This window comes from Carettochelys insculpta, chromosome 11 (genome assembly GCF_033958435.1).
Source record: "Carettochelys insculpta isolate YL-2023 chromosome 11, ASM3395843v1, whole genome shotgun sequence".
Classification (NCBI taxonomy): Eukaryota; Metazoa; Chordata; order Testudines; family Carettochelyidae; genus Carettochelys; species Carettochelys insculpta.
Window position 1 is genome coordinate 5,920,596 of NC_134147.1, and position 24,401 is coordinate 5,944,996.

Consider the following 24,401-nt stretch of genomic DNA (forward strand, 5'->3'; position numbering starts at 1 on the left):
AATAATGGAAAGATTCCACATTTTCTCCAATTTATCTATCGGACAATACCATCCACTTGTAATATGCCAACCACCTCCAAAACCAGCTCCAGAAGTTTTGATAAATTTACTGCTTGTCTCTAGAGACTTAGAAATGAGCCCTATGCACCCCAACCCAGGCACAGTCTTCCTGAAAATGCAAATAGTGTAAGATTGCAAATAGCGTAATATAAATCAACCACCTATGAGGCTGATGTTGACTGTAGAAGAATTTCTTTGCACACTTTGGCACTGTTATCATTTCTTAGCAAGGAGTAAGTACAATGTTGAACACTAAGTGATACGCAATAGTTTGAAGCTTTCTTTTCAGACGGACTTAAAATCACTAAGTGCTGTATGGGTGTTCAACAATTAGGCTATTTCTTGTGCTCCTTCAACCATCACATGAATATTAGCGTTAATGCTGGGTTTTCCACGTTCTCCTTTCAATTTTCCTGTTTTTCACTCACAACACCTAGTAGTGAATCTGTGAGTTTAAATGGGTCTAGAACAATAGCCCTAGAACTGTGGGTCATGATCCCCACTTTAATGGGGTCACCAGGGTAGTATTAGACTTGCAGGGGCAGAATCTGAAGCCGAAGCCCCACTGTGTGAGGCCAAAGCCCAACTGCTTCAGCTCTGGGAGGGGGTAGAGGCACTCGGGTTACGAGCCCGCCGTCTGGAGCTGAAGCTCTGCCCGAGTTGTAGGGCTTGGATTTGGCAGGGCTCCCGCTTTGACTGGGGAACGTGTAGAAATTAGTTGTCAGGAGGGGTTGCAGTGCAATGAAGTTTGAGGATCCCTCGTCTAGAAGAATTCATGGAGGATGAAAAGCTTCTATTACATCTTTAAACTGCTCATTTGTGCTACACTGAAAGCAAGCAACCATCATGTGCCAGCAATGCCCCACTATAATGTACGTTGGACAAATTGGGCAAACACTTCACCACAGAAAGAATGAACACAGTGCAGACATCAGGAATCTCAATACACATAAGCCCCTCAGTGAGCATTTCAATGGAATGGGCCATTTGTTAAAGATCTGAGAATATGCATCCTACAACAAAGAGACTTTAAAAACAGATTACATAAGGAAAGTTGTGAATTGGGCTTCATATTCAAATTCAACACATTAACACTTGGTATGAACGCAGATAACTATCTCATGCATTACAAGGAATGCTTCCCCTCCTTTGATGTTCCTAATGATCTCAGGCAAGACACTTAACATCTCCCCCGCCCCTTTCAGTTTGTATATTTGACTTGTCAGTTTTTATTGCAAGTTTTTTGGACCTCTGTACTATATATCTGGGTCTGGACTGGAAATTACATAGATCTGAGGAACGTGGTCTGTTCCATGAAAACTCATCACCCAATAAATCATTCTGTTAGTCTTTAAAGTGCTACACGACTGCTGTTTTGTTTTGTTAGCATACAGACTAACCCGGCTACCTCTCCGTTACTGAAAACAAGCTTAGGCTTCAACTGTCTTATCAAACTCAATGTCTTTTCCTTTCATGAGGCTTTAATGGCATAATCAGCACTTAAATTTTGCTATTTTCCCCACAATTTGCGCTTGTCTTATTTCAGTCCTGTCCCGGGGTCCTGTTAGAAGGCAATGAGCTAAAAGGGAAGACAAAGGCAGGGACTGGATGGGGAGGGGTGTGTAAAGAGCATGAGGGAGAGGGAAGGAGGGGTTGCAGCAACAGCAGGTCAGTACAAGGGAGAGCACATCAGTGTGAGAAGTGCAAAAAGCACTCTGCTCATCCATGTCCACTTGTCCCCGCGCGTGCTGCTTTCTGCAGGGGTCAGGCACCTGACTGTGTTCACATTTTAATTAGGAAAATCTCTCTGTTTAGAGAGCTTTAGCCTATTTAATTACTCATTTCCCATCACTTCTTTCACCCACGTACTGATGTATGGTTATGTTTCTGCAGCACTGAAGAGCAGCTTTCCCGCCTGGAGCACTGGTTGTCCCTTCCCTTCTACAGTGCTAAAAAGGAGCAGTTCCCAGGGCAGCGCCACCTCCTCCTACATCCTCCTCTCCCCGCCCCCAAGGCCCTGCACCTCTTGGCCAGGTCTGATGCAGGAAGCCAGGCAGCCAGCCATGGAGTGGGGACAGCCCTGGCTGCTGCCTGGGGTTGTGGCTGCTCCTCAACTAACGCAGCTGGTAAGAGCCACCCAAGCAGAAAGCCCTGGAGGAGCAGTGACCACAAGGGACTCCTCCTGGTGCAGAGCCCCTAGCTACCCTCTGTCTGAACCCTGACCTGCTCCCTGCCTGCACACAGCCACCTAGCTACGCCCTCCTTGCACCCTGAGATACCCCCTGCCTGCTCACCATCCCTAACCACACCTTTCCTGCACCCTGAGTGGTTTTCAAACTTTTTGAGTTGAACCTCTGACAGGCTGGGTGGGGTTTGCTGAGGTGAGTCAGGGGCGGAGGTGGTGCTGCTTCCCTCAGCCTTACAGTGTGAAGCTGGCCCAAGCCCCACCCCCGCCCAAAGAAATTAGAACTCAAACTTTCCCTATGCCCAATGGCCCATCCCTGGCCCAGAGCCCCAGATCTTTCCCCTCTCCCATCAGGCCCAGGAATTTTTATAACATCCTGAGGGGGGCCTCAGAAAGAAGGTTAGAGAACTTCACAGAGAACGAACATCTGCCCACCTCCCAGAAGTTTAGGTTCAAGCAACCCCTGTTGTAATTTCACACTTCTCTTTTCCCACCTCCAGTGACAGCTGATTCTGTCTATTAGCCACATACCTTTCTCTACTCACCACAAACTCTGCCCATTCTTCTTCCCATCAATGAGGTTTTTAGGTAGAAAACAAGTCAAGGAAGTAACAGGAATAACCAGACACTTGAGTTCTCACCCCTGCCCTCGCACTTTATTCTAAAGTCAATTCCCAGTGTAATAACACAAACATTCACAAGTGACTGGTAATTTTCAGTGCTCAGAGAGGCTTATTTTTCAGCAGGTGGATGTTCAGTGTTTCCAGGGTCTGAAGCCAAGCACCCAAATATCACAAGCCACTTCTGAAAGTTATGCTACATGGTTCTGTATATGAAAAAAGTTTCAAATACCTATCATGTTCACGTAAATTCAGAGTATCAGGAGTTCAGACAATACACACACTCACAAATCCACTAGGCCTTTCCTGAATTCTTTCCCAGAGAAAATAGCTCACTTTACATAATGGTGTAAACCTGTTCTAAATATCTCCCTATCTGAATGTATTCCTTAAAACTGATTTCATTGACTACAACACGACAGCAATGCATGCCATATTAGAACACAGAAGTGTTCTAAAAAATGATTCCACGGGCTGTTAGGATAAAGTATACACCTCACTGTTGGATAAAATTACACTTCTATTTGTTTTCTTGTCAGGGTTGGCGGTGAGAGTGGGACGAGGAGAGAAAATACTAACTGGCATACCATTCAAAATTGTTTTATTTCTTAAGAGACAGCTTTACCTGTGGTGGAGTGTAGGGCATTATATCCAGTTCATTAGCCAGTGGAGTCTGAAGCTGAGGCATAGAAGGTGCTTCAGTGATTTCACTCTCTTCTTCTGCCATCTCTTCAATATCCTCATCACCCCCTTCCAGTTCGGCAAATTTTGCTTCTAGCTGCTGAATCTTTTTCTCCAGTAGTGGAGATGGCTCCTTCTGAGGAACTATGGGTTTTCTGAGAAAAAGGAAAAAAAATAAAAAAACCTCTCTGCCTGACAAGTCATTTGTAAATCTTACTCTGCAGGTATGTCTGCAGTGCAGCGGGAAGCATGTTTCCCAGCTTGGGTAGGCAGACACAGACTAGCTCTGCATGGCAGCCTGGACAAGCTCCCTGAGCATGTAGCCAAGGAGCAGGTGAGTTTGTACTCAGACATATTATAGCTCTACTTGGCTAGTGCACTAAAAATAGCCATGTACCTGGGGCCGGTGGGGTGGGATATAGCCCAGGTGGCAGCTTGGGCTAACTATTTGAGCAGAAACCCACCAGACCCCTAGGTATGTACTTGGGAGTCTAGCCTAGGTTGCTGCCTATGCTACCTCCACAGCCACACAGCAACAGGTTGCATCTCCATTATCCAGCATGCTCAGGACCTGACAGGTCTCAAACAAGAGAATTTGCCAGACAAGGGGAGGTCCAGGGCTTCTGCAGACAGACAGCCCTGTGCTCCCAACCCCAGGGCAGCCTCCAGGACCCAGCTACTGCAGGGCAGGTGGGGACTCTGGATCCCAGACCTGTGCTGCCACAGGACAGGCAGGGGATCCAGCTCTCAGACCCAGCAGCCTCATAGCTCCAGCTGCCTCAGGGCAGGCAGGAGATCTGGCTCTTAGCCCCTGCGCTGCTGCGGGGGAGGTAGAGCACTGGAGCTCCCGCACTGGCCTACTACTTTCTCATCAGGCAACAGCCGTAGTCCTGCTGGACCATGGATTTTGCTGGACGAGAGAGTACTGTAATTTAGAGGTGCATCCTATATTTTTATCTACTGTGTGCTTGTCTAACCCAAACAGAGACACAAACAAACAATGAATATTTCCTCTAGATAATGTTGTCCATCAACTGAAAGGATATTTAGGCCTTGCTCTGATATCTTTGCAAGGTAGGACAGACTGTGTTATTTTGTGTGGATCCCAAGATGACTGGGCCTTTGAGAATACAACAACTTTTATCAAAGCCTCTGGACATTTGGAAAGCAAAATAGGATGGTAACAGCTGAGATTATGTCTAAATAGTTGTGATCAGCCTGATTTGATCCTTCCTTATGGCTACAATTTTGAATCATAAAACAGAAAAAAGTGGGTTTTCCAATCATATTTTACCTAAAGTAATAAATTTCATCATCCACTACTTTTGCAGAGAGTGAAAACCTCTTAAGCCCTTTAAATTTTTTCATCTGTTTGTCACTTTCGTTGTAGCGACTCTCACACAGTAGAACATCATTTTCTGAGATCTCTGTTGGTCGACAAGATAGGAAATCTTTGAATGACAACACAGCACATTTTCCTGCAAAAGAGAAAAGGGTAAGGAACAGTAGTACCCTGTCATCATCACTCTAACGAGGTACTTCACAAAAAGCGAAGAAATTCAATTTTCTGCCCATCTCACACATTCAAAAGATTCATGGTGCTTTATTGTCCTCTACGGAACACACCCACGTTCACGGCACTTTGCTCACATGATCTATCAGAGTAGGACTGCGCTCACACCCACGTTCAACAGAGATCATTACAAAAACAGGAGGAGAACAGCAGAAATTGAAAACAAAACATCTGATTAAAAAGAGCTGAGTTAAAAATGGCTTTGGTGCAACAGTGGTTTGAGCACTGGCCTGCTAAACCAGTGTTGTGAGCTCAATCCTTGAGGAAGCCATTTATGGGTCTGGGGCAAACAGATTTAACCAAAAAAAACAAACAAACAAACCACACAGTGTTGGTCCTGCCAAAAGGACAGGGAAATTGACTCCATGACCTCTTGAAGTTCCTTTCAGTTCTAAGAGAAGCAAGTAAGCAATCCACCTAACTCCCTTCCCCCAAATAAATTATTTTTAAAATATGCGTATTCAGACAAACAAATCCAGTCGAACCCCATTTAGCTGAGCCTCCATTATTCAATTCTTCTTACTAACCGAACCATTCATAGAGATGACTGTACAAGCCCTGCGGGGCTCCGCAGAGAGTGGGCAGCTGGAGACATGGTGGGCATGGCTCCAGTCAACTGGATTTTTGTTTGTCTGATCTGGCCTCAATCCCAATTAGATCAGAAAAATTGGGGTTCTACCATATTTAAAAAACCCTAGAAATGATCAATTAAATAATCTAGCAGACCCTATATGCTCACAAAAGATTTCATCACTATCATTCAACTGAATTCGTCGTTCAATCCCAAACAATGGCAAAACATAGCCAACAAGTCAAAATAAATGATTAAGAGTTTAAAAATTCCATTTCTTATTCCAGAGACCATGTCCAACTATTTCCTACTATTTACTGTGGTTTCCATGTGCTCTGTCAGACACATTCGACTGGAATAAAGCAGTCCCTGTGGACTTCATAGTCTTCTGTTTCCTAGATATAGGGGCTCTGTATTTGGTTTTTAAATAAATAAAGTTCATGTCATGGTGGGAATACACCAAAAAGAAAAATCTCGCAGAAAGCCCCAAAAGGTGGTAAAGTATGAAGCCCAAAAAAAGTAACTTTGGGTCATTTATCCAACCTTTCCCCTCTACATCGTACAAGAAACAGAGAGCCACATACAGCTATATTAGAGTAAAAATATACATGTTATTATATGTATAAGGAAAGATCGCCAGTCAATTGCATTTAACATTGTAAATAACTACCTAGAATGCAGGTCATGGGACAGGTCTCTTCTAGGTTACTCAAAAATACTTCCTTCTTGTAGAACATTTTAGTTGGCTCATGTTCAGTTTCTTCTGGGTGTATGAAGATTGGGCCAAAGAAATACGCAGCTCCATCCCGTACCCACATCTTTTCAATTCTAAAAAAGGAAAAAGGCCACTGGTAAAGAAACGAAAGGGTTTCTCTCCAAGGGTAGACAGGGTTCCCGCTAATACCTTCGCTCCAGGGGCAGAATACATTTTTTATGTGCACCAAGGTTTATGGAGATGTGCACCACCAAGAGAAACACAGGCTGCTGGCTGTAGGTGCACCGCTCATCAGCTGGGCAGCACCTGACTCTCTCGGGCACCACTGCCGTCAGCATGTGTTTCTATGGTGGTGCACATTTATAGATGCCTTAGTGCCAATAACATTTATTCTGCACATGGATGGAAAAATTAGAGGGAACATGGGTCAAGAAATCTACTTTATACGCATTTACACAGGAGGAAAAAATATAGCAATTACATGGGCTAAGTAGTGCTTTATTTCATTTTTATATGAATTATTACAGTCACTTAAAGCCCCATTCTCAATCTTAAGAGGCTTTAAAGCACCACTGTGCAAACTGACAGTAGCCTGACACCTCCTCTTACATTAGGATAATTACATTCTGAGAATAGGTGAAAGAAAACTAATCAGCACATCCATTGTATTTCTATTCAGCTGGTGGGCCTCCCAACTCAGGCATTCTATTAAGTGTGTGAAGCAAACTCCTTCAGAAAGAAGATCGTTCCTCATCTTTCTTTCTCTATTTTTATATACAGAAATCTTTTATCAAAGAGATGGATTTTAGTTGTCCAATTATGCTAAACTTTATAGCTACAATTTATAAATAAAGAAGAAAATACATCTACCTGCCAACCCGAGGTCTCACTAAGCCATGCGATTTTATAAAGACACAGTCCCCAACCTTAAGCCACATATCATTATAACGGAGCTGTTCAAAGTAGTGGCAACCGGGTTCTCCATTTGACATTTCCACTGGAACATCTTCTTTCTCCTACATCAACACATATCTATTAAAAAACTGGTGAAATTCAGAAAACAGATTACAGAAGTAAAAAGGTGCTGGAGTTAAGTAAAAGGGAAAGAAGCTTTATTGCATCCTAATGTTATTGCTAATAATTGTAAAAGTACACACAAAATCCAGCATATGTCCTGCAATCTGAAAACTAAAAGGCAAAGCCAAGCGTGCTGGCTGTGAAAACGGTTAGCTTTTCAGTTCCTAACACAAAGCTGCTGTAGTTAAATCAAAACTACAACATTCTTCAATTTGTTTCAATACACATGTTAATATGATAAGGGGAAACAAAATTAGGCTCCTGGTCAATTACCAGGGGGTGAAAACATTCACTGGTCATACTTTAAATATCTCAATTACCACTATTACTGCATACACAAATGTCATACCTAATTCCCATTCTTACATCCGAAACTCCTATCACGTCCCACTGTTTCATCAAGCCAAAAGGGCACAACGGTGCGTGGCAGATGACAGGGTGCTCTACACATGGCAGGATCAGACTAGATTCACAGTCCACTCTGGTCAATTTTATGGTCATAGGATTTTAAAAATGGTAAATTTCACAATCTCAGCTAAATGTGAAATTTTGCAGTGTCATGATTTTAGGGTCCTGAACCAAAAAGGAGCTGTGGGGAGATGGGAAGGAAGGGGAGAGAACAAGGGGTTTTTGAGGGTTGCAATGTTGTTATCCTTACTGCTGTGCCGCATCGCCTTCAGAGCTGGGTCACTGGAGAGTGGTGGCTGCTGACCAGGAACTGGAGCTCTGAAGGTAGAGCTATTGCTAGCAGCAGGGCAGAAGAAGCAACGCATGGTATGGTGTTGCCCCCACTTACTTCTGCACTCCTGCCTGCAGAGCTGGGCCCTTAGCAGCCACTGCTCTTTGGGCGTGCAGCTCTGACAGCAGCAGTACAGAAGTAAGGGTGATATAAGTACGGTATTACCATCCTTCCTTCTGCACTGCTGCTGCCTTCAGAGCTAGGCATGTGTCCGACATTACAAGCATCCATCTTCAGTTGTCCTGCTCTGAAAGCAGTGCAGAAGTAAGGGTGGCAATACCATGACCCTCCTAAAATAAACCTGTGATCCCCTCGCAACTCCTTTTTGGGTCTGGACTCTGAATTTGAGAAACGCTGGTTTCCCCCCCATGAGATCTGTATAGCATAGGGAAAGAGCACAGAAAGGCTAGATTTCATGGTCTGCATGATTTCATGGTTGTGAATTTTGTAACACCATACTTATAAGTCTTCACACTCATGATAAAGATTATTCATAAGCTTTTATCATTTGATGAAATAAAGTTCCGAACATTTATCTCTAGCTTTCATCGGCAGAAAATTCTACCTGGGGTTGACTGTGATCAGCAAGTTGCACATTTTGTTTTAAAACCATGGGAGTGAGCACAAAACACTTGCAATAGGCTCATTCTGTAAATCTAAGAATAAAGGAATGAAAAACAAATCTTCTTCCTTAATACGAGCAGGAAAAACGTCCTTAGGAATGCCAAGCAACTGACTATTAGATGATTTTAAACTGAGAAACTATCAACAATAAATAAACCATGTTTGACATACGATAAAAAAGCACGAAGAAGCATATGATACCACTATGTAATGATTACCGCTCTCTTTCCCATTAATGAAGACTTGGTGTCTAAAAACTAGATACAAATTATATCTGCAACACCTACCAGCAATGGAATGAGTTAAAAAAATTTTTTTTCAGTCTCACTGATTTGTTTAGAGTTAGGATAGACTTAAGCAGATGTAATTTTTTAAAAGATAGTTAAGTGGAAAAAAAAGTTCTAACACAATGAGAGAAACGATAGTTTGTAATGAAGATTCATCCAGAACTTGAATACAATATATTATGAGGGTAAACTAGAGATATCCAAAATGCATTAAAAACACATACAGGTTCAACCTGTATAATCTAGAATTCTCTTGTCCGGTAACATCCGTAATCCAGCATGATTTTAGGTAGCCGGATGAACACTTAGCATGGGTGCAGCAAGCTTTGCGCAGTCCCATAAAGTTTGTTTACAGCCACCAGTCTTGGCTCTCAGCATACTGTGCTGTTATTTGGCTATAATTTACTCCAAATGTCTTCTAAGAGACAAGTAAGCAAAGGAAATGTTGGTTATGCTGCTAGACAGTAATGACCAGCTGCGGTTTAGCAAATTCTCTCATTTGGCACCAGCCAGATTCCGAGGGTGCCAGACTAGAGAGGTTCAACCTGTACAAGATGGGTTTAAGAGAGCAGGTGACCAGCAGTTACCCTCATCAAAAGAAAATCAGGGGTAACGCTTATTTGAATCAATACCTCAATTATTTATAAAGTAAACCCCTGAAATACACGGCTTCAGGTTGCGCATAATTTGCTTTAACGTGGGTTAAGCACAACTTGAAGCTGTTCCGTGGCTGTCCGCCTGCTTTGCTGCCCACAGCTAAAGAAGCTAAGAGCCCCTTCTCCCTGCCTTTCCCCAGCAGCACCGCTGTCAGCCTGACAGCCACGCGGTGGGGAAAGGCAGGGAGAAGCAGCCAGGAAACTGACCAGCTCTGATGGGCTGGTCAGTTTCCTGGCTCCCAAAAGCGGTGGGGAGCTGGGAACAAAGTGGCAGCCTGGTTCCTGGCTGCCCACCCCAACTTGCATGAAAATTTGAGCTACTCAGGAGTTGCAAGAACACAACCCCCCATGTAACTCAGGGTTTTACTGTTTGCAGTATGCATACACAAACAATGCATGCTTTTTATACATTTTTAAGTGACATTTGTCATTTCTTATTTCCCTACTAATTTAGTGTTTTGGAAAGATGGGAAACCTAAAACATGAATGTTCAAGTTTTTCATCATCTGCGAACTGAAATCCATTTCAATTCAATATCCAGGTTATCATCTTACCTACCTTTTCAAGGTTAAGGATACTGTCTCCCACTTTATTATCCTCTAAGGTTTCATTGTGTTTCTCATCTTCCACTTTGTCTGTATTAGCAAACACAGAAGCGACACGGACCACAGGCAGGGGCACATCTCGAGGGACAAACCTTACAGAGCTAATGGGCATGGTCCACAGTTTAATCTTCTTGAAAGACTTTGTCTTGGCAGAGTAACGTGACTCGCAGACGTAGACATCCTCATCTCTAAAGTTTTCTGGACATAATTTAAAATATTCCTATTGAGTGAAGAGAAGGGATCATTTCAGATGAAATCCTCCAGAAACAGACGGATGCAGAGGTTACACACACCAGCCTATTTTTTGTTCTACACTTATCAGAACAAAAGTATCCCATTCACAGAAGCACAATCTAGTCACTAAGTTTCACTTTTTGGGTTTGATATCTGAGTTCCTGAACCTAAAAATGAACAACACTTTTAAAAGGTGTAAGTGGTTACATTCAATACAAGGTATCAAGAGAATATCATTATACCAATTATTATAACACACAGGTACAAATAGAATTGCAGGCAGTATTTTCTCAATATTAACTTGCTGGTATATCTGAATGCTGAGGAAGAAAGATCGCCACAGAGCTGAGGCAGGAATGAAAGGTTCCATGTCCATTTAGTCTGATTATAACACAAACAATGATGCCAATTAGTGCCATTTGTTATCAGCAATTGTGTTAGTTACATTTAAAAAAAAAAAACACCAAATAAGAAATGGACTGAAACAGATGATTCTTTCTGCACAATAAAAAGGATTCAGATCATAAGGACTTTGAACACAATTGACCTAGGTGGAATCGAACAGTTGTGTTGAAGTGAAACTTCATATCCTATTACTACCACTTCCCTAAGCTCTCTTGTCCTCATTCCTCTTAAACCTAAAGCTGAAAATTTTGAAGAAAATTTTAAGACATCTCCCGCAAACTGTTTCTCTCTCGAAACATCAACACATTTGGCTATAGAAATCAGACACGCTTATCAAATTGACACTGACAAATAATGCAAATTTGTGTCATTATTTCCCTGCTATCCAGAGGAACTACATCATCTCAAGCGGTAAGACATGATAGCGGAAAAGGTTATATTATATAGGCTCTGTAAAAATGCATCTAACGAAGTGGGTCTTTGCCTATGAAAGCTTATCCTCCAAAATATTTGTTAGTCTGTAAGGTGCCACAGGCGTTCTTGTTTTTGTAAAACACCTTGAGGGTTGTTTTTTTTTTTTTTTTTTTCAAAAACAGTGCACAAATCAGTAATTAGTCTAACAAATTGGTACATTTAATCGCTCACCTTAACAAACATTACCACGCATTTGCCTAGAATTTTGCTAACAGGAACTTTATTGTAGTAGTCACTCTTAAAAACTTCCTTCTCCAGAAATTTTCGTGTTGCAAGATGGAATGTTTCATTTGGTCGATAAAACCAGCAGCCATACAACCATTTTTCTCCTAAAAGCAAAAAATAGGCAACATTTTCTATTCCACATGGAAGCAAAAAGCCAATAGTAGATAGCATTAGTAATCAAACAACTATATATCAAAACCTGATATATTCAAACCTCTCTGATGCAAACTAGAGCAATGTTCCTCAACTGTTTCAGATAAGTGAGGTTTGTACATATAAGAAGTTGACTGGTTGGCTTCTCCTATGGATGTCTGACTCATAAGACAACAACGGGAATTAACACCATTGAGCCAGTCTGCTGACTGGATTCCCTGAGGGCATCTATAAATTCTGGCTCAGCATGCCTTGAAAACTTCACTCAAGAACAGGAAAAAGCCTGTGAATCCTGTCACTTCTGACTATTTGGAAATTTGGGGCACCCCCAGACTATCTTTGGATAACAGACTATAATGTACGTTTTAAACAGTAACTCCTTTCCTTCTTTGCCATACTGTTGACAGTGTCAAGCTGCAACTTCACCTCTTCCTGATAAGTCATTAATGAATTGACACTCTGCATGCAATTAGTCTCCTCTGACTTTGAGTAGTATCAGATTTGCTCGGCGCATTAAACAATACTATACAACTTCTCAGTCTGCGTCCTCATGCCTACCGCTAAAAGCATGTGGTCTGGTTGAACTGGGGCTGACTACAGTGTAAGTTTGCCCAGGACAAGCCGTACTGATCACTATTTTGGAATTTAAGTATTTGCTCCGAAATGATGCTGGCTTGTCCCATGGTGCACTTGTAGTTTAACTATGTTCAATACTGGTTCTTCTATCAGCAATAGACCTTTTTTCTAGTTTAGACAAAGCTCTTCTACTCCTTCCCAGCTGACTCAGAAGCAGCACTGATGGGCACTTAGTACTCCCAGAAGTTCATGTGGGGAATAAAACAGGTGTTTCAAAAGCAATAAAATCACATCAGCACACGCACAGTTGCAAACAGAATGATCAAGGTTCCCCCAAGGAAAACCCAAACTGGAAGTTTTAACAAAGGATATTAAGCAGCTGTACTGCGTTATTTTCCTGTGTCCTTACCAGCTGAATCTTCCCATAATCGTTCAATGCAGACGATATGAGGCTGTAGATTGGCTTCTGCAGGTTCCACATAGACGTAATCCCCCACATGGTACATACTGTTTTTAAAGCTGCAATCCTGGCTGTAAGTCCGGTGCAAGCTCGACAGACCAGCTCCTCCAGCAGAATCTTCACTCTTTTCAGCTTCTTAATTCAACATAGAGGGAAACAAAAATTACTAAGAGCCGTTGCTCTTAGTAGAGAAGAGAGATTCTAAGAAGAAACAGCAGCTTGTTACCGGACTCCAGCTCCCCATGAGTTAAGTAATAGCACCTTTGGCTAACGAGTTAAGCAAAACCTAAACTTGGGTGTACGTGGACTTAGGGAAAGACGGCAGCGAGTGGGAGCACCAGGGCAGCTTGACCAGCTGGAGCTGGGGATAAGGACAATGTCAGTCACATTTGTACTGTGGTATTGCACAGGATCCCACAGAGTCACAGACCAAGAAAACACAGTTGCTTACATTTCATAACTGTGAGATGTTCTTTGAGAGGTGTTGCTCATGTCCATTCCATTCTAGGTGTGCCCGTGCCCACGTGTACGGTTGTTGCAGATTTTTGGCTTAGCCGTACCTGGAGGGCTTGTTCATGTCTATTCCATTCTAGGTGATTCACAAGCAGAATCCTCCCAGGTGAGCTCACAATTCACACACTTGGAGATGGGAGCACTGCTCTGCCAAACTAGCATCACTGCGAGCTTGCTGGGTCAGTGCACAGTGTGAAGCAAATGTGTGGACAGGTGAGCAGGTCATTCATTGCCTGACCGATTTCCTGGACTGGCACCTGAGTGAGGATGGCTGCGGAAGATGCCTGTGCTCTAAGCGAGCGTGCCATCATTATCAGTTGTGAGGGCACCTTTGCTAGCTCATGACAATAGCAGATGCAGGCCATGATCCATGATAGTATTCTCTTGGCAGACTCTTTCATCCTGTCTGCAACTGCAATGAACTGTGTTGACTTATGGAATGGCCTCGTTCTATGTATGCAGAAGGCCAGAGCCTGTCTGACATCTACGGTGTGCAACATGCATTCTTCATGTGTCACATGAGGCTCTGGACAGAGGACCAGTGAGTATATGTCCTGGCCAGTATGGAACTGGGAGACTACCTTGGGCAGAAAGGTTGGTACGGATGCAGCTGGACCTTGTCCTGAAAGAAGGCCACGTAGGGCGGTTCATATATTAGTGCTCTGGTTTCAAACACCTGATGGGCCAAAGTTAAACTGAAGAGGAAGGAGACCTTCCAGGAGAGAACAGGGAAAGAGGACCCATGAGTCTTAGCAGCACAAGCTCTGAAAGAGGTCCTCGGACTTATGGTTAAAGGTGCTCCAGGCCCTTCAGAAACTGTGCCGTCACAGGGTATGCAAAGACTGACCTACCTTGAAACAGAGGGTAGAATGCTGAAACTGCCGCCAGCTGCACCTTAACTAAAGGCAGAGACAGGCCCTGGAGCCAATGCCCCTTCTAATTTTTTCCATTCATGTGTGGAATAAAGTTTGTTGGGGGCACCAAAGCCCATGCAGATGTGCACCACCAGAAGAAGCACATGCTGCTACCTGTGGACATTTGTGGGCACTCTGCTAATCAGCTGAATCACTCCTTAGCAGCTGTCCAAGCCCACAGCTCACAGGGAACACTGCCTGGAACTTAAGGTGCAGCAAACAGACAAGGACAACTTGCAGTGGGGCCTCTCCTACAGGGATGTGACAGTCTGAAGCTCAACACGTAATTTGCTACCCATTAATGACATAGGCAGCTCTGGCGGAGGGCGTCGTGCTGCTCAGCAGGACTTCCTGAACAGTGGCAAAACATCGTCATTCATCTCTACTTCGCCACGCAACAGCAGGCTGAGAATTGCAGCGCCACCAGGTCGGATGCAGCAGATCCAGCTGAAGAGGCGGCTGCAAGTGGGTGGCTGCTGACATTCTCAGCAACCAGTCGAACCAGTGCTGGCAAGGCCACACCAAGGACAACTAGGATGACCCTGGCTTCATCTTGCTTCACCTTTTACAGGACCCTGTGGATGAAGGGCACCAACAGGAAAGAATACATTAGTGCTCCCAAACACAAAACCAAGAAGGTGTCCAACAGGGAGTTTTTGTCCCTTTGGTGGAGAGAGCAGAACACACAGCACTTCCTGTTCTCAGGGATACCAACAGGCCTATCTGAGAATTGCCCCACCAGTGGAAGGTTTGGTGGGTGACTTCTGGACGGAACATGCATTCATAGTGAAATGAGAAAGTCATGCCGAGAACTTCCTTGGTTCTTGGCAGGTGGGTGACCACCAGGTGAAAAGTCCCAGAGGCTGAATGCTCACCGATAAAGGGCCAAAGACCTGGTGCCAACCTGCCTGCTGACGTAACACATTATGGTGGTATTGTCCATTTGAACCCACAACACCTTGCCCTTCAGGTGGGAAAGGCAGCCTGGAAGGTCAGATGAACCATTCTGATCGTCCTGACATTGATGTGGAGGGCCAAGTTGGATTGCAGCCAACAGCCCTGGGTATTGAGCTCATCCAGTTGGGCTTCCCAGCCCAGATCTGAAGCATCTGAGATCAGGGTGAGTGATGGAAACAGGGACATGAAAAGAACTCCTCAGACCACTGACTCAGGATCCTGCCACCAGCCCAATAACAGTGGGACAAGGGTTGGTACTGCTAATTCTAGGGAGTGCCTACTGGGAATGTAAACTGAGGCCAGACACATCTGCAGAGGCCTGAGATGAAGTCTGACATGGCTGCACCACGTATGTGCAAGCAGCAATGTAGCCAAACGATTGCAGATGTGCGTGGGCCACGGTGAGTGGGTGGGCTGTTATGTGGGTGATTAAGTCCTCCAATGCCTAAAAACACACTGAAGGAAGGAAGGTCTGGCCCACGTGGCCTAGAGAACCACTCCGTTAAACTGTATGTACTGGACTGGTGTTAATGTTCACTTTTCTGTGTTTAATTACAGGCTCAGATCACTGCAGGTGGAATGCACCATACCAAGGCCCCTTTGCACCAGTGCTGGAGAGCTGCTGTTGATGAGCTGATTGTCAAGATATGAAAAGATGCCTCTGACACCTAAGTATTTTGCTGGGCCAGACTGAGCAATGAGAGTAGGACGACGAAGTTACTAACAAATAAACTGAAGTATTTACAGTTAGAAACAGGAGGCTGAGACAAGAGAAAAAACTGCTGGCTGCTTGTGAAGCAAAGGACAAAGACACTTTGACTGACGGTCACATGCAGTAAGAAGGGGCCACAGGGCCAGTAGCACCTGATATGCCATGACATGAGAGTGGCACTCTAGGGGACACCACAGCCAATCCTCTGAATACTGTTAAGGAAAAAATCTGCGACAATCACACACCTGGGCATGTGCACACCTAGAATAGAATCAACATGAGCACACACTAGAAATAAAACGCACTGTGTCTACAAGCAGAACGAAAAAATGGCCCCTCCATCATGCTCCCCAATGGTCAATGCTGGAGCACCACACACAATCCAGTGGATTCCAGTTCCAGGTAAGGTTTGAGAATGATCTATGCTGCACCTACCTTCTCCCTCCAGCTGCTGAAGAGCAAGTCCCAGCACTTCAGATATATTTTATTGAGATTTCTATGTAAGTGAAGACGACCTCACTGAGAGCAATAAGGGTGAGGAGGCCTTTAGAAAGATCACCTGTTGGTCCCCTCCTTTCCTCTACGCTAGGAGCCACCATCTCTCGCTCTCACAGCACTGAGAGAGTAGTTATTAATGGTTTGCCGTCATGCTGGAAGGACATAACAAGTGGGGTTCTGCAGGGATCTGTTTTGGGACTGGTTCTATGCAATACCTTCATCAACAATTCAGATATTGGCATAGAGAGTAAGCTTATTAAGTCTGCAGATGGTACCAAGCTGGGAGGGGTTGCAACTGCTTTGGAGGATAGGGTCAAAACTCAAAATGATCTGGACAAACTGGAGAAATGGTCTGAGGAAAACAGAATGAAGTTTAATAAGGACAAATGCAAAGTACTCCACTTAGGAAGAAACAATCAGCTTCATACGTACAGAATGGGAAGTGACTGTCTACGAAGGGGTACTGCAGAAAGGGATTTAGGGGTCATAGTGGACCACAAGCTAAATATGAGTCAACAGTGTGATGCTCTTGCAAAATAAAGCAAACATGATTCTGGGATGCATTAACAGGAGTGTCATGAGCAAGACATGAGAAGTCATTCTTCCGTTCTACTCGGTGCTCACTAGGCCTCAACTGGAGTACTGTGCCCAGTTCTGGGCACCACGCTTCAAGAAAGATGTGGGGAAATTGAAGAAGGTCCAGAGAAGAACAATAAGAATGATTAAAGGTCTAGAGAACATGAGCTATGAGGGAAGACTGAAAAAACTGGGGTTGTTTAGTTCAGAAAAGATAAGACTGAGAGGGGACATGACAGCAGTTTTTAAGTACCTCAAAAAGGGCTACAAGGAAGAAGGAGAAAAGTTGTTCTCCTTGGCCTCTGAGGATAGGACAAGGAGCATTGGGCTTAAACTACAGCAAGGGAGGTTTAGATTAAACACTAGGAAAAACTTCCTAATTGTCAGGGTGCTTAAACACTGGAATTAGTTACCTGGGAAAGTTGTGGAATCTCCATCACTGGGGATATTTACATAGACACCTATTGAGGATGGTCTAAATGGTGTTTGGTCCTGCCAAGACGGCAGGGGACTGGCCTCTCTTGAGGTCCCTTCCAGTTCTAGTCTTCCATGATTCCGGCTACGTCTACACGTGAAGCCTACATCGAAGTAGCCTATTTCGATGTGGCGACATCGAAATAGGCTATTTCGATGAATAACGTCTACACGTCCTCCAGGGCTGGCAACGTCGATGTTCAACATCGACGTTGCGCAGCACCACATCGAAATAGGAGCAGCGAAGGAACATCCACACGCCACAGTAGCACACATCGAAATAAGGGTGCCAGGCACAGCTGCAGACAGGGTCACAGGGCGGACTCAACAGCCAGCCGCTCCCTTAAAGGGCCCCTCCCAGACACACTTGCACTAAACAGCACAAGATACACAGAGCCGACAACGAGTTGCAGACCCTGTGCATGCAGCATGAATCCCCCGCTGCAGCAGCAGCAGCAGCAGCAGCCAGAAGCCCTGGGCTAAGGGCTGCTGCACACGGTGACCATAGAGCCCCGCACTGGCTGGAGAGACAGCGTCTCTCAACCCCCCAGCTGATGGCTGCCATGGAGGACCCCACAATTTCGACGTTGCGGGACGCAGATTGTCTACACGGTCCCTACTTCGACGTTGAATGTCGAAGTAGGGCGCTATTCCGATCCCCTCGTGAGGTTAGCGACTTCGACGTCTCGCCGCCTAACGTCGAAGTTAACTTCGAAATAGCGCCCGACGCGTGTAGCCGCGACGGGTGCTATTTCGAAGTTAGTGCCGCTACTTCGAAGTAGCGTGCACGTGTAGACACAGCTTCCATGAGCCCAGCTGTAGGGAATGCATATGGAGGATCACCACTGACCTTAGTTCTGTGGGGGAAAGGACAGCCACCAGCTCTCTCTCTGAAGGAAGAGGTAAAGGGGCAAAGCTGAGGGTCAACCTCTCCTCCCAGTGGCAGGGAGCCAGACAGTATCTTTATTCATTCCCCACAGCTTGTCTTAAAGCCATGAAGAGTAGAGACAGCACAAGAAGAGGGCGACAGAGAAGATCTTTACAAAGGTCTCATTGTCCCACACAAAGCTATGCCTCCTCACTACTATGGTCAGCACAGCAGGAAGAGCAAAGCCCTGGCTCACCAATGAAAGCAGAACAAGAGATTAATGTTTATAGTTTTGAAAGGAAAATGAAATTACCTCTCTTCTCTTCCTCTCTTTTGAGTTTATCCTCTTCCATTTCTCTAGGCAGCTTTTCCTTCTTTTCTTTTTCTACATCGTTGTGAAGATGCTTCGTGGTATAACTAAGGGCTGGTGATAGAAGAATCTCTCCATTCTTGCAGAGTTCATCGCGGATTTTAATAAAGAACTGCTGAAGTTCCACAGCATCCTCATAAATCTCTGAATCAGTCCTGCATGGAAGTAACCGACAGATTACCTTATCCTTAAAAGGTAACATTTCATGTGTTTCTATTTAGAATACTGGGTTATTCCTGCTTAAGGTGTAAATTACAAAAACTCCATGTGTACTGGATAACCTCTTCTCAACAAAGAGATAAAATATTAAAAGTATTTTAATAGCAAAAAAATCAGAGACAAAGTACATGTAGGCATGTTAGCTTTTATAACATTTTTAATATCACCAAACATCTGTCTTAAGTTTCAACCTGTAATTAAACAACATACTTCTAGAACTCACAGGTAACCAATCAAAAATGTAACTACTTTGTAACTGGGCTTTACTGCTGTTGGAAGAGACTGCCGAGAAACTAAAAAGCTGTTTCTTTAATTGAAAAGAGTAATTGTTCTCATGGCCCATTGTCATACTACATGAACTTTTTATTCTTTTTATTGCTTTTAAATAAGATTTTACCACCTTTCCTATTAAAATTACAGCAGCAAACCCCTCCCTATGCACAGAATCATAGAAAAGTAGTGCTGGAAGGGACCCTTAGAAGTCATTAAGTTCAGCCCCCCCAGTGAGGGAGACACGAGTGATCAAAGAAGACCATCTCTGACAGGTGTTTGCATAACCAATTCTTTAAAAACCTTCAATGGTGGGGATTCCCCAACCTCCATTGAAAGCCTATACTGGAGCTTAATTACCCTTATAGTTAGAAAGCTTTCCTAGATATCTAACCTAAACCTCCCATGCTGCAAATTGTTTGTTATTCCTTGTCCTACCTTCAGTGAACATGGAGAACAATTAACCAACGTCCTCTTTATAACAGCCTTTAACATACATCTCCAAGTACTTTATTTGACCCAGTGGAAAGTGAAAAGCTGTACGTCTGCTTATTTTTGCACATCAAGTAAACTCGAGTAGAAATGACTGCTCTAAATGGGAGATCTACTAAACGAGGCAATTAATATTGCAGAACTTGCTGATCAGAGGCTGACTGCAGGTAAATATTGTCCGGCACAGTGCTCCAAAATTTCTGTAGGAATGTACTAACTCAGTTAAATATGTAATAGCACAATTAAATGGTTTACTTCACTGTTTGATGACAGGCAACATTCCCACACAACATCTCTCCCCCAAAACAAACCTATTTCCTGCCTCTCTGTCCCTGTGAATGGTCTCCTTTTTAACCAACAGGTGGCTGACTGCTGACCTCCTCTTCTGCACTAACTTTTCCCCTAATCTTGGAAGATAGCCCTGCACTACTTTAATCTTGCTTTGCCAGGGTTCACATCAAAGATAGGGGATACAAACTTTAAATTACAGTTTAAATTCTACTGAAGATGATGGCTCCCAACTAAGCAAGTTGCTTTTTCCTTAGCACACTTGATGTCTTCTAAGATGGAATTTTTGGCCCGTGATAAGACTCAAAAGTAACTTAACAAAGAGAGAGAGAGAGAGAGAGAGAGAGAGAGAGTGAGTGAGTGAGTGAGTGAGTGAGTGAGTGAGTGAGTGTGTGTGTGTGTGTGTGTGTTTGTTTGTTTGTTTTGCACTCACCGGTTCATCCTCCTTGCCCTCTCCAGCACCTCAAACATCTGCTCTTGAAACAAGTCCAGTCTCCTGTAGCGATTATTTTCTACATTTTTGCGGATAATATCAAAAGTTAAAGGTGGTTTGTTTGGGAAATTGGGATCAACAGCAGGAATTTCAGCTAAAGAGTCACTGTAACACCTTCCCTCATCATCCTGATGGCTCATCACGGACACAAAAAGGTTATGGATAAGTTCCTGGATCAGCAGTGTTACATTGGGGACATGAGAATCCTCATCTCCTTCTATGTCTCTTCTAGTTTCAAGCAAAACTTTCTGTAGGACCAGGGCATCTTTGTAAATCAGAGACTCTGGCTCGTTGTAAGTGCAGGCATTATTGAACATCATTACAAAGTCTTCTACCATGGAATCAATGTCCTGGTACTTGTTGGCCATCATGTGACTTCTTATCTTCTCCATGTCAACTGGCTTTTTAATGGTTACATAGTAGTCAGGAAGTTCAGATCGAGATGGAAGCCTCAAGAAGATGGCACTTAGTCGCCTCCCTCGTTTATCTGTGTAGTTCTTCACTGCTTCGTACACCTCATTCAGTTTCTGTTGCATTGGAGTCATGTATTTTGATTTCTTAGGGGATATACCACTTTTTCTACCTAGACAAAGAAAATGCCAAATGAAAAAAAATAATTAGACTTGTATACGGAGGTGACTGATGAGGGTGGAGCCTTGGGGTCAGGGGAAAGGACACACAACCCTACTCCCTCACCATCCTGTGAAAGGTGTTGGACAACTCCCCCTTGCCCTAGGCCCTGCTTCTCCCAGTCCTTGTTCTGCTCTGTCTCTTCCCCCAGTTGAGGCCCAGGGGACAACAGGGCTGGGGTCTGATGCCAGCAGTGGGGGTCCCCTAATGGCTAGTGGCATTGGGGGGGTGCACAACTCTTCATTCCCCTTTTCCCCACTCCCACTTACTTCACTAACAATCTCATTTTCTATGGCACCAGTGACGTAGCCCAACACTATTCTCTACAGCTAGCACTGCAACTTACAAATGATTTTTTCCGCTTTTATTCCATCAGCTCTTATTAATTACTCTTTTAATCTTTTCTCTGTTTCCACTGTGGATGACTTAGGAGGGAGTGCTGATTCTGAAAGTACTGAAGCATGTCTTCTATAGCTATCAAATAACACTGACAATATATTCAAGATTGCGAGTCAGCCTCAAGTTAAAGACTGTGGGAAGCCAACAAAAAGAAAAAGACTGAAATTCTCACTTTAGTGCAAAATCCTCTTTTCGTGTGGATTTTCCACAGCAACTAAAATTCTCTTTTCATGGGAGATTTTCAAATGTGCCTATGTCTACCCTGCAGATGAGAGTGCGCCTAGCTTGAGGTTCTCCTAACAGTCCAATGTCCACACAGCTATTGTTATCATACTCACTTGAGTCAAACCAGCATAAGTTTCCCTACCAGGCTGGGAGGCACACTTCCAGATGCTGTGTCTCCTACATACTGTGATTTTTCCCTCACAGAGCAGATTTAAACTCAACTAGGTAGAATTATTAAAGCTAAAATGTAAAGCAACATCTTCAGATGGGGCTAACAATCAGATTTGTTAATATACGATCAATTATTATAGTAATACATAACCCTTGTACTGTTCTACATCGATACTTGTTGGTTTTGCATTTTTATTCTCAGAGATGCTTCAAAATGGTGCATGTGTTTTTTTTTTTAAATCCTTCTATGCAATTTGCTCATGTTAGAACTCAAACATGTGAAAAGAGTAACACGAACCGGAAATATGCTCAGTTTCTTTTCTAAAAAAAGGAGTGAAAATAGGTCTCACAGCCCATCTACTGCTGAATTTCCCTCCCAGTGAAGGAGATTGCAGTAATTTTCTCTTAAACATGTTTCACTTTTCTTTGTGGCTCTGTGGAAGATCCAAATACACAAAAGAGGAGACGAAGGGTCTGACCCACCCTTTCTAATACCGTATAGTATCTTATTCAGACTGATCCAATTAAAATCAGTGGAAACACTCATAGAACAAGATACGACCCAGGACACGATTAATGGTGCACATCAGAGTCAGAGCTCATTATATACAAAGCGTTATTGAATGCATAAAGATATGGAAAAAAATAATGAGAGAAAAATATTCTCTCTAATCTTTTTCCCTTGCAATTACCAGAGTTGCTGCTTTTGAACATGTGGGTACAAAGGATATGGCAAAAGCAGATCCTCTAGCTACTGGTGTTATTCATTCATCTGTTTGCACTTCAGCTACTGCTAAAGTACTTTCTGATGTTTCAAAGCTTCCTATATCTCCAGTCACCCAACTGAGGTATGATTCCAATTTCAATTATTTTGAACTTACCTTCTTCATTCTAACCTAGTCTTTACAAAAAATAATGTGACACTTTCTCTCATTTGGACTCGCTCAACCCCCACCTCTTAATTTTAATTTCAGCATAAACACACCACTATCCACTGCAATTATGAAAACAGTGAAAATGTAGGTCAGTTTTACAGAGTAGTGTACATTGGATTTAGAAGGGGCACAAGTTTAACAGCCTGCCTTGACTATGTGGTGACACAGCTTTTCATTTTACGTTAATCTGCACCTTTTAATTCCATATTAACATTTACCAAGAAGTAGGAATCCACAAGGCTGCCTTACTTAGCTTTAGTTTAGGGGAAGCGAGATCATCATCTTCAGGAAGAGGTCCCAGCTCTTTCTTTTTTTCTTTAAGAATCTTCTCCAGGATATGGGCATCGTTATATACCTAGTAGCCATTACAGCGTTGAAAGAAAAATTAAGTAATTTTTGGGTTATTTTTCCCTTATGATCATATAATAGAGTAGACCAAGAAAACTCTTAACACAAAGAAGTTAACCCACTAGTTTCAGTTGAGAATATTCTTCACGACCACTCCTGATGGACAGTATATAGTTACCATCTGTTTTGCTAAAACAGTAAGTTCAGTCCACCCCAAATGTGCCTGCTTTTCAGTGAAGGATTAAATAAATGCCTATATGTAATTTTTGTAAAGTGCCTTGGGATCTTTCAGAAAAAGGTCCTATATTAGATTGTTCTCCTAACTTTGTCCCCATCCTTTTGGCTTTGGCTTTCTGTTTAAATTCTCACATATTTCCTTTCTTTTTTACGTTTCAAAACACGCTCTTCCCCACTGCCAAAGAAACCTTCTTTCAACTCAAACCTGCTTCACCAAATCTTACATGCTCTTACCGTTCGCCCCTAAACTCCATGGAAATTCAGTTTTTGCTCACTGGTTTTCTGTTCTTCAGTTCTCTCTTGCATCTCTCAACCTCTGACTTATATCCCAGAGCCTCTCCCATGAACCCCTTTTACCTATTTAAGGTCACCTTAATCACCTCTTGGCTTAATGTTAAGGTGCTGCTCTCTATTCTCATCCTTTTGATACACCTCTTTTGATGTATCAAAAGGTCTGAAGAAGTGGGTCTGTCCCACGAAAGCTCACCTAATAAACCATTTTGCTAGTCTTTAAAGTGCTACTTGACTGCTTTTTGTTTTGATAGTGTATAGACTAGCACGGCTTCCTCTTTGTTACTCTTTTGATGTGGAGGAGCTGTCCCTTTCATCTTCATTCTCCCGATCTATTCTTCAAAATTTTATAGATTGCATTTCAGTCTCCATTGTAAGCTGGTATCACTCAGATCACACTTAGGTAACTTCAACTTTTTCAGCTATCACATCCTCTGTGCATGATTTTCAAAACTATTACTTTTCTCATCACTCCCACCATTTTCCTGCTATTCAAGCTTACATCTCTGAATGTGTTTCAGTCATCTCCTTTTGGATGCCCAACCAATTTAATCTCTAAGGTTGTGATCTTCAAAGGGAAATATTATGGGAGTATGGTGCC

The 24,401-nt window shown here is 43.3% G+C and overlaps 1 protein-coding gene across 13 annotated transcripts in view; it reads right to left on the reverse strand.

The window, feature by feature from the left end:
• Positions 1–24,401, reverse strand: part of PBRM1 (polybromo 1) — a 119,386-nt gene that overhangs the window by 22,767 nt on the left and 72,218 nt on the right. For all 13 annotated transcript variants that reach the window (XM_075006000.1, XM_075005991.1, XM_075005998.1 and 10 more), the window contains 10 exons: positions 23,174–23,279; positions 20,505–21,147; positions 18,746–18,957; positions 12,870–13,055; positions 11,678–11,835; positions 10,347–10,613; positions 7,276–7,421; positions 6,361–6,518; positions 4,841–5,024; positions 3,491–3,701 (listed from right to left, as the gene is read on the reverse strand). In XM_075006000.1, coding sequence (XP_074862101.1) covers positions 3,491–3,701; positions 4,841–5,024; positions 6,361–6,518; positions 7,276–7,421; positions 10,347–10,613; positions 11,678–11,835; positions 12,870–13,055; positions 18,746–18,957; positions 20,505–21,147; positions 23,174–23,279 — 2,271 coding nt within the window. The remainder of the gene's footprint in view (positions 1–3,490; positions 3,702–4,840; positions 5,025–6,360; positions 6,519–7,275; positions 7,422–10,346; positions 10,614–11,677; positions 11,836–12,869; positions 13,056–18,745; positions 18,958–20,504; positions 21,148–23,173; positions 23,280–24,401) is intronic.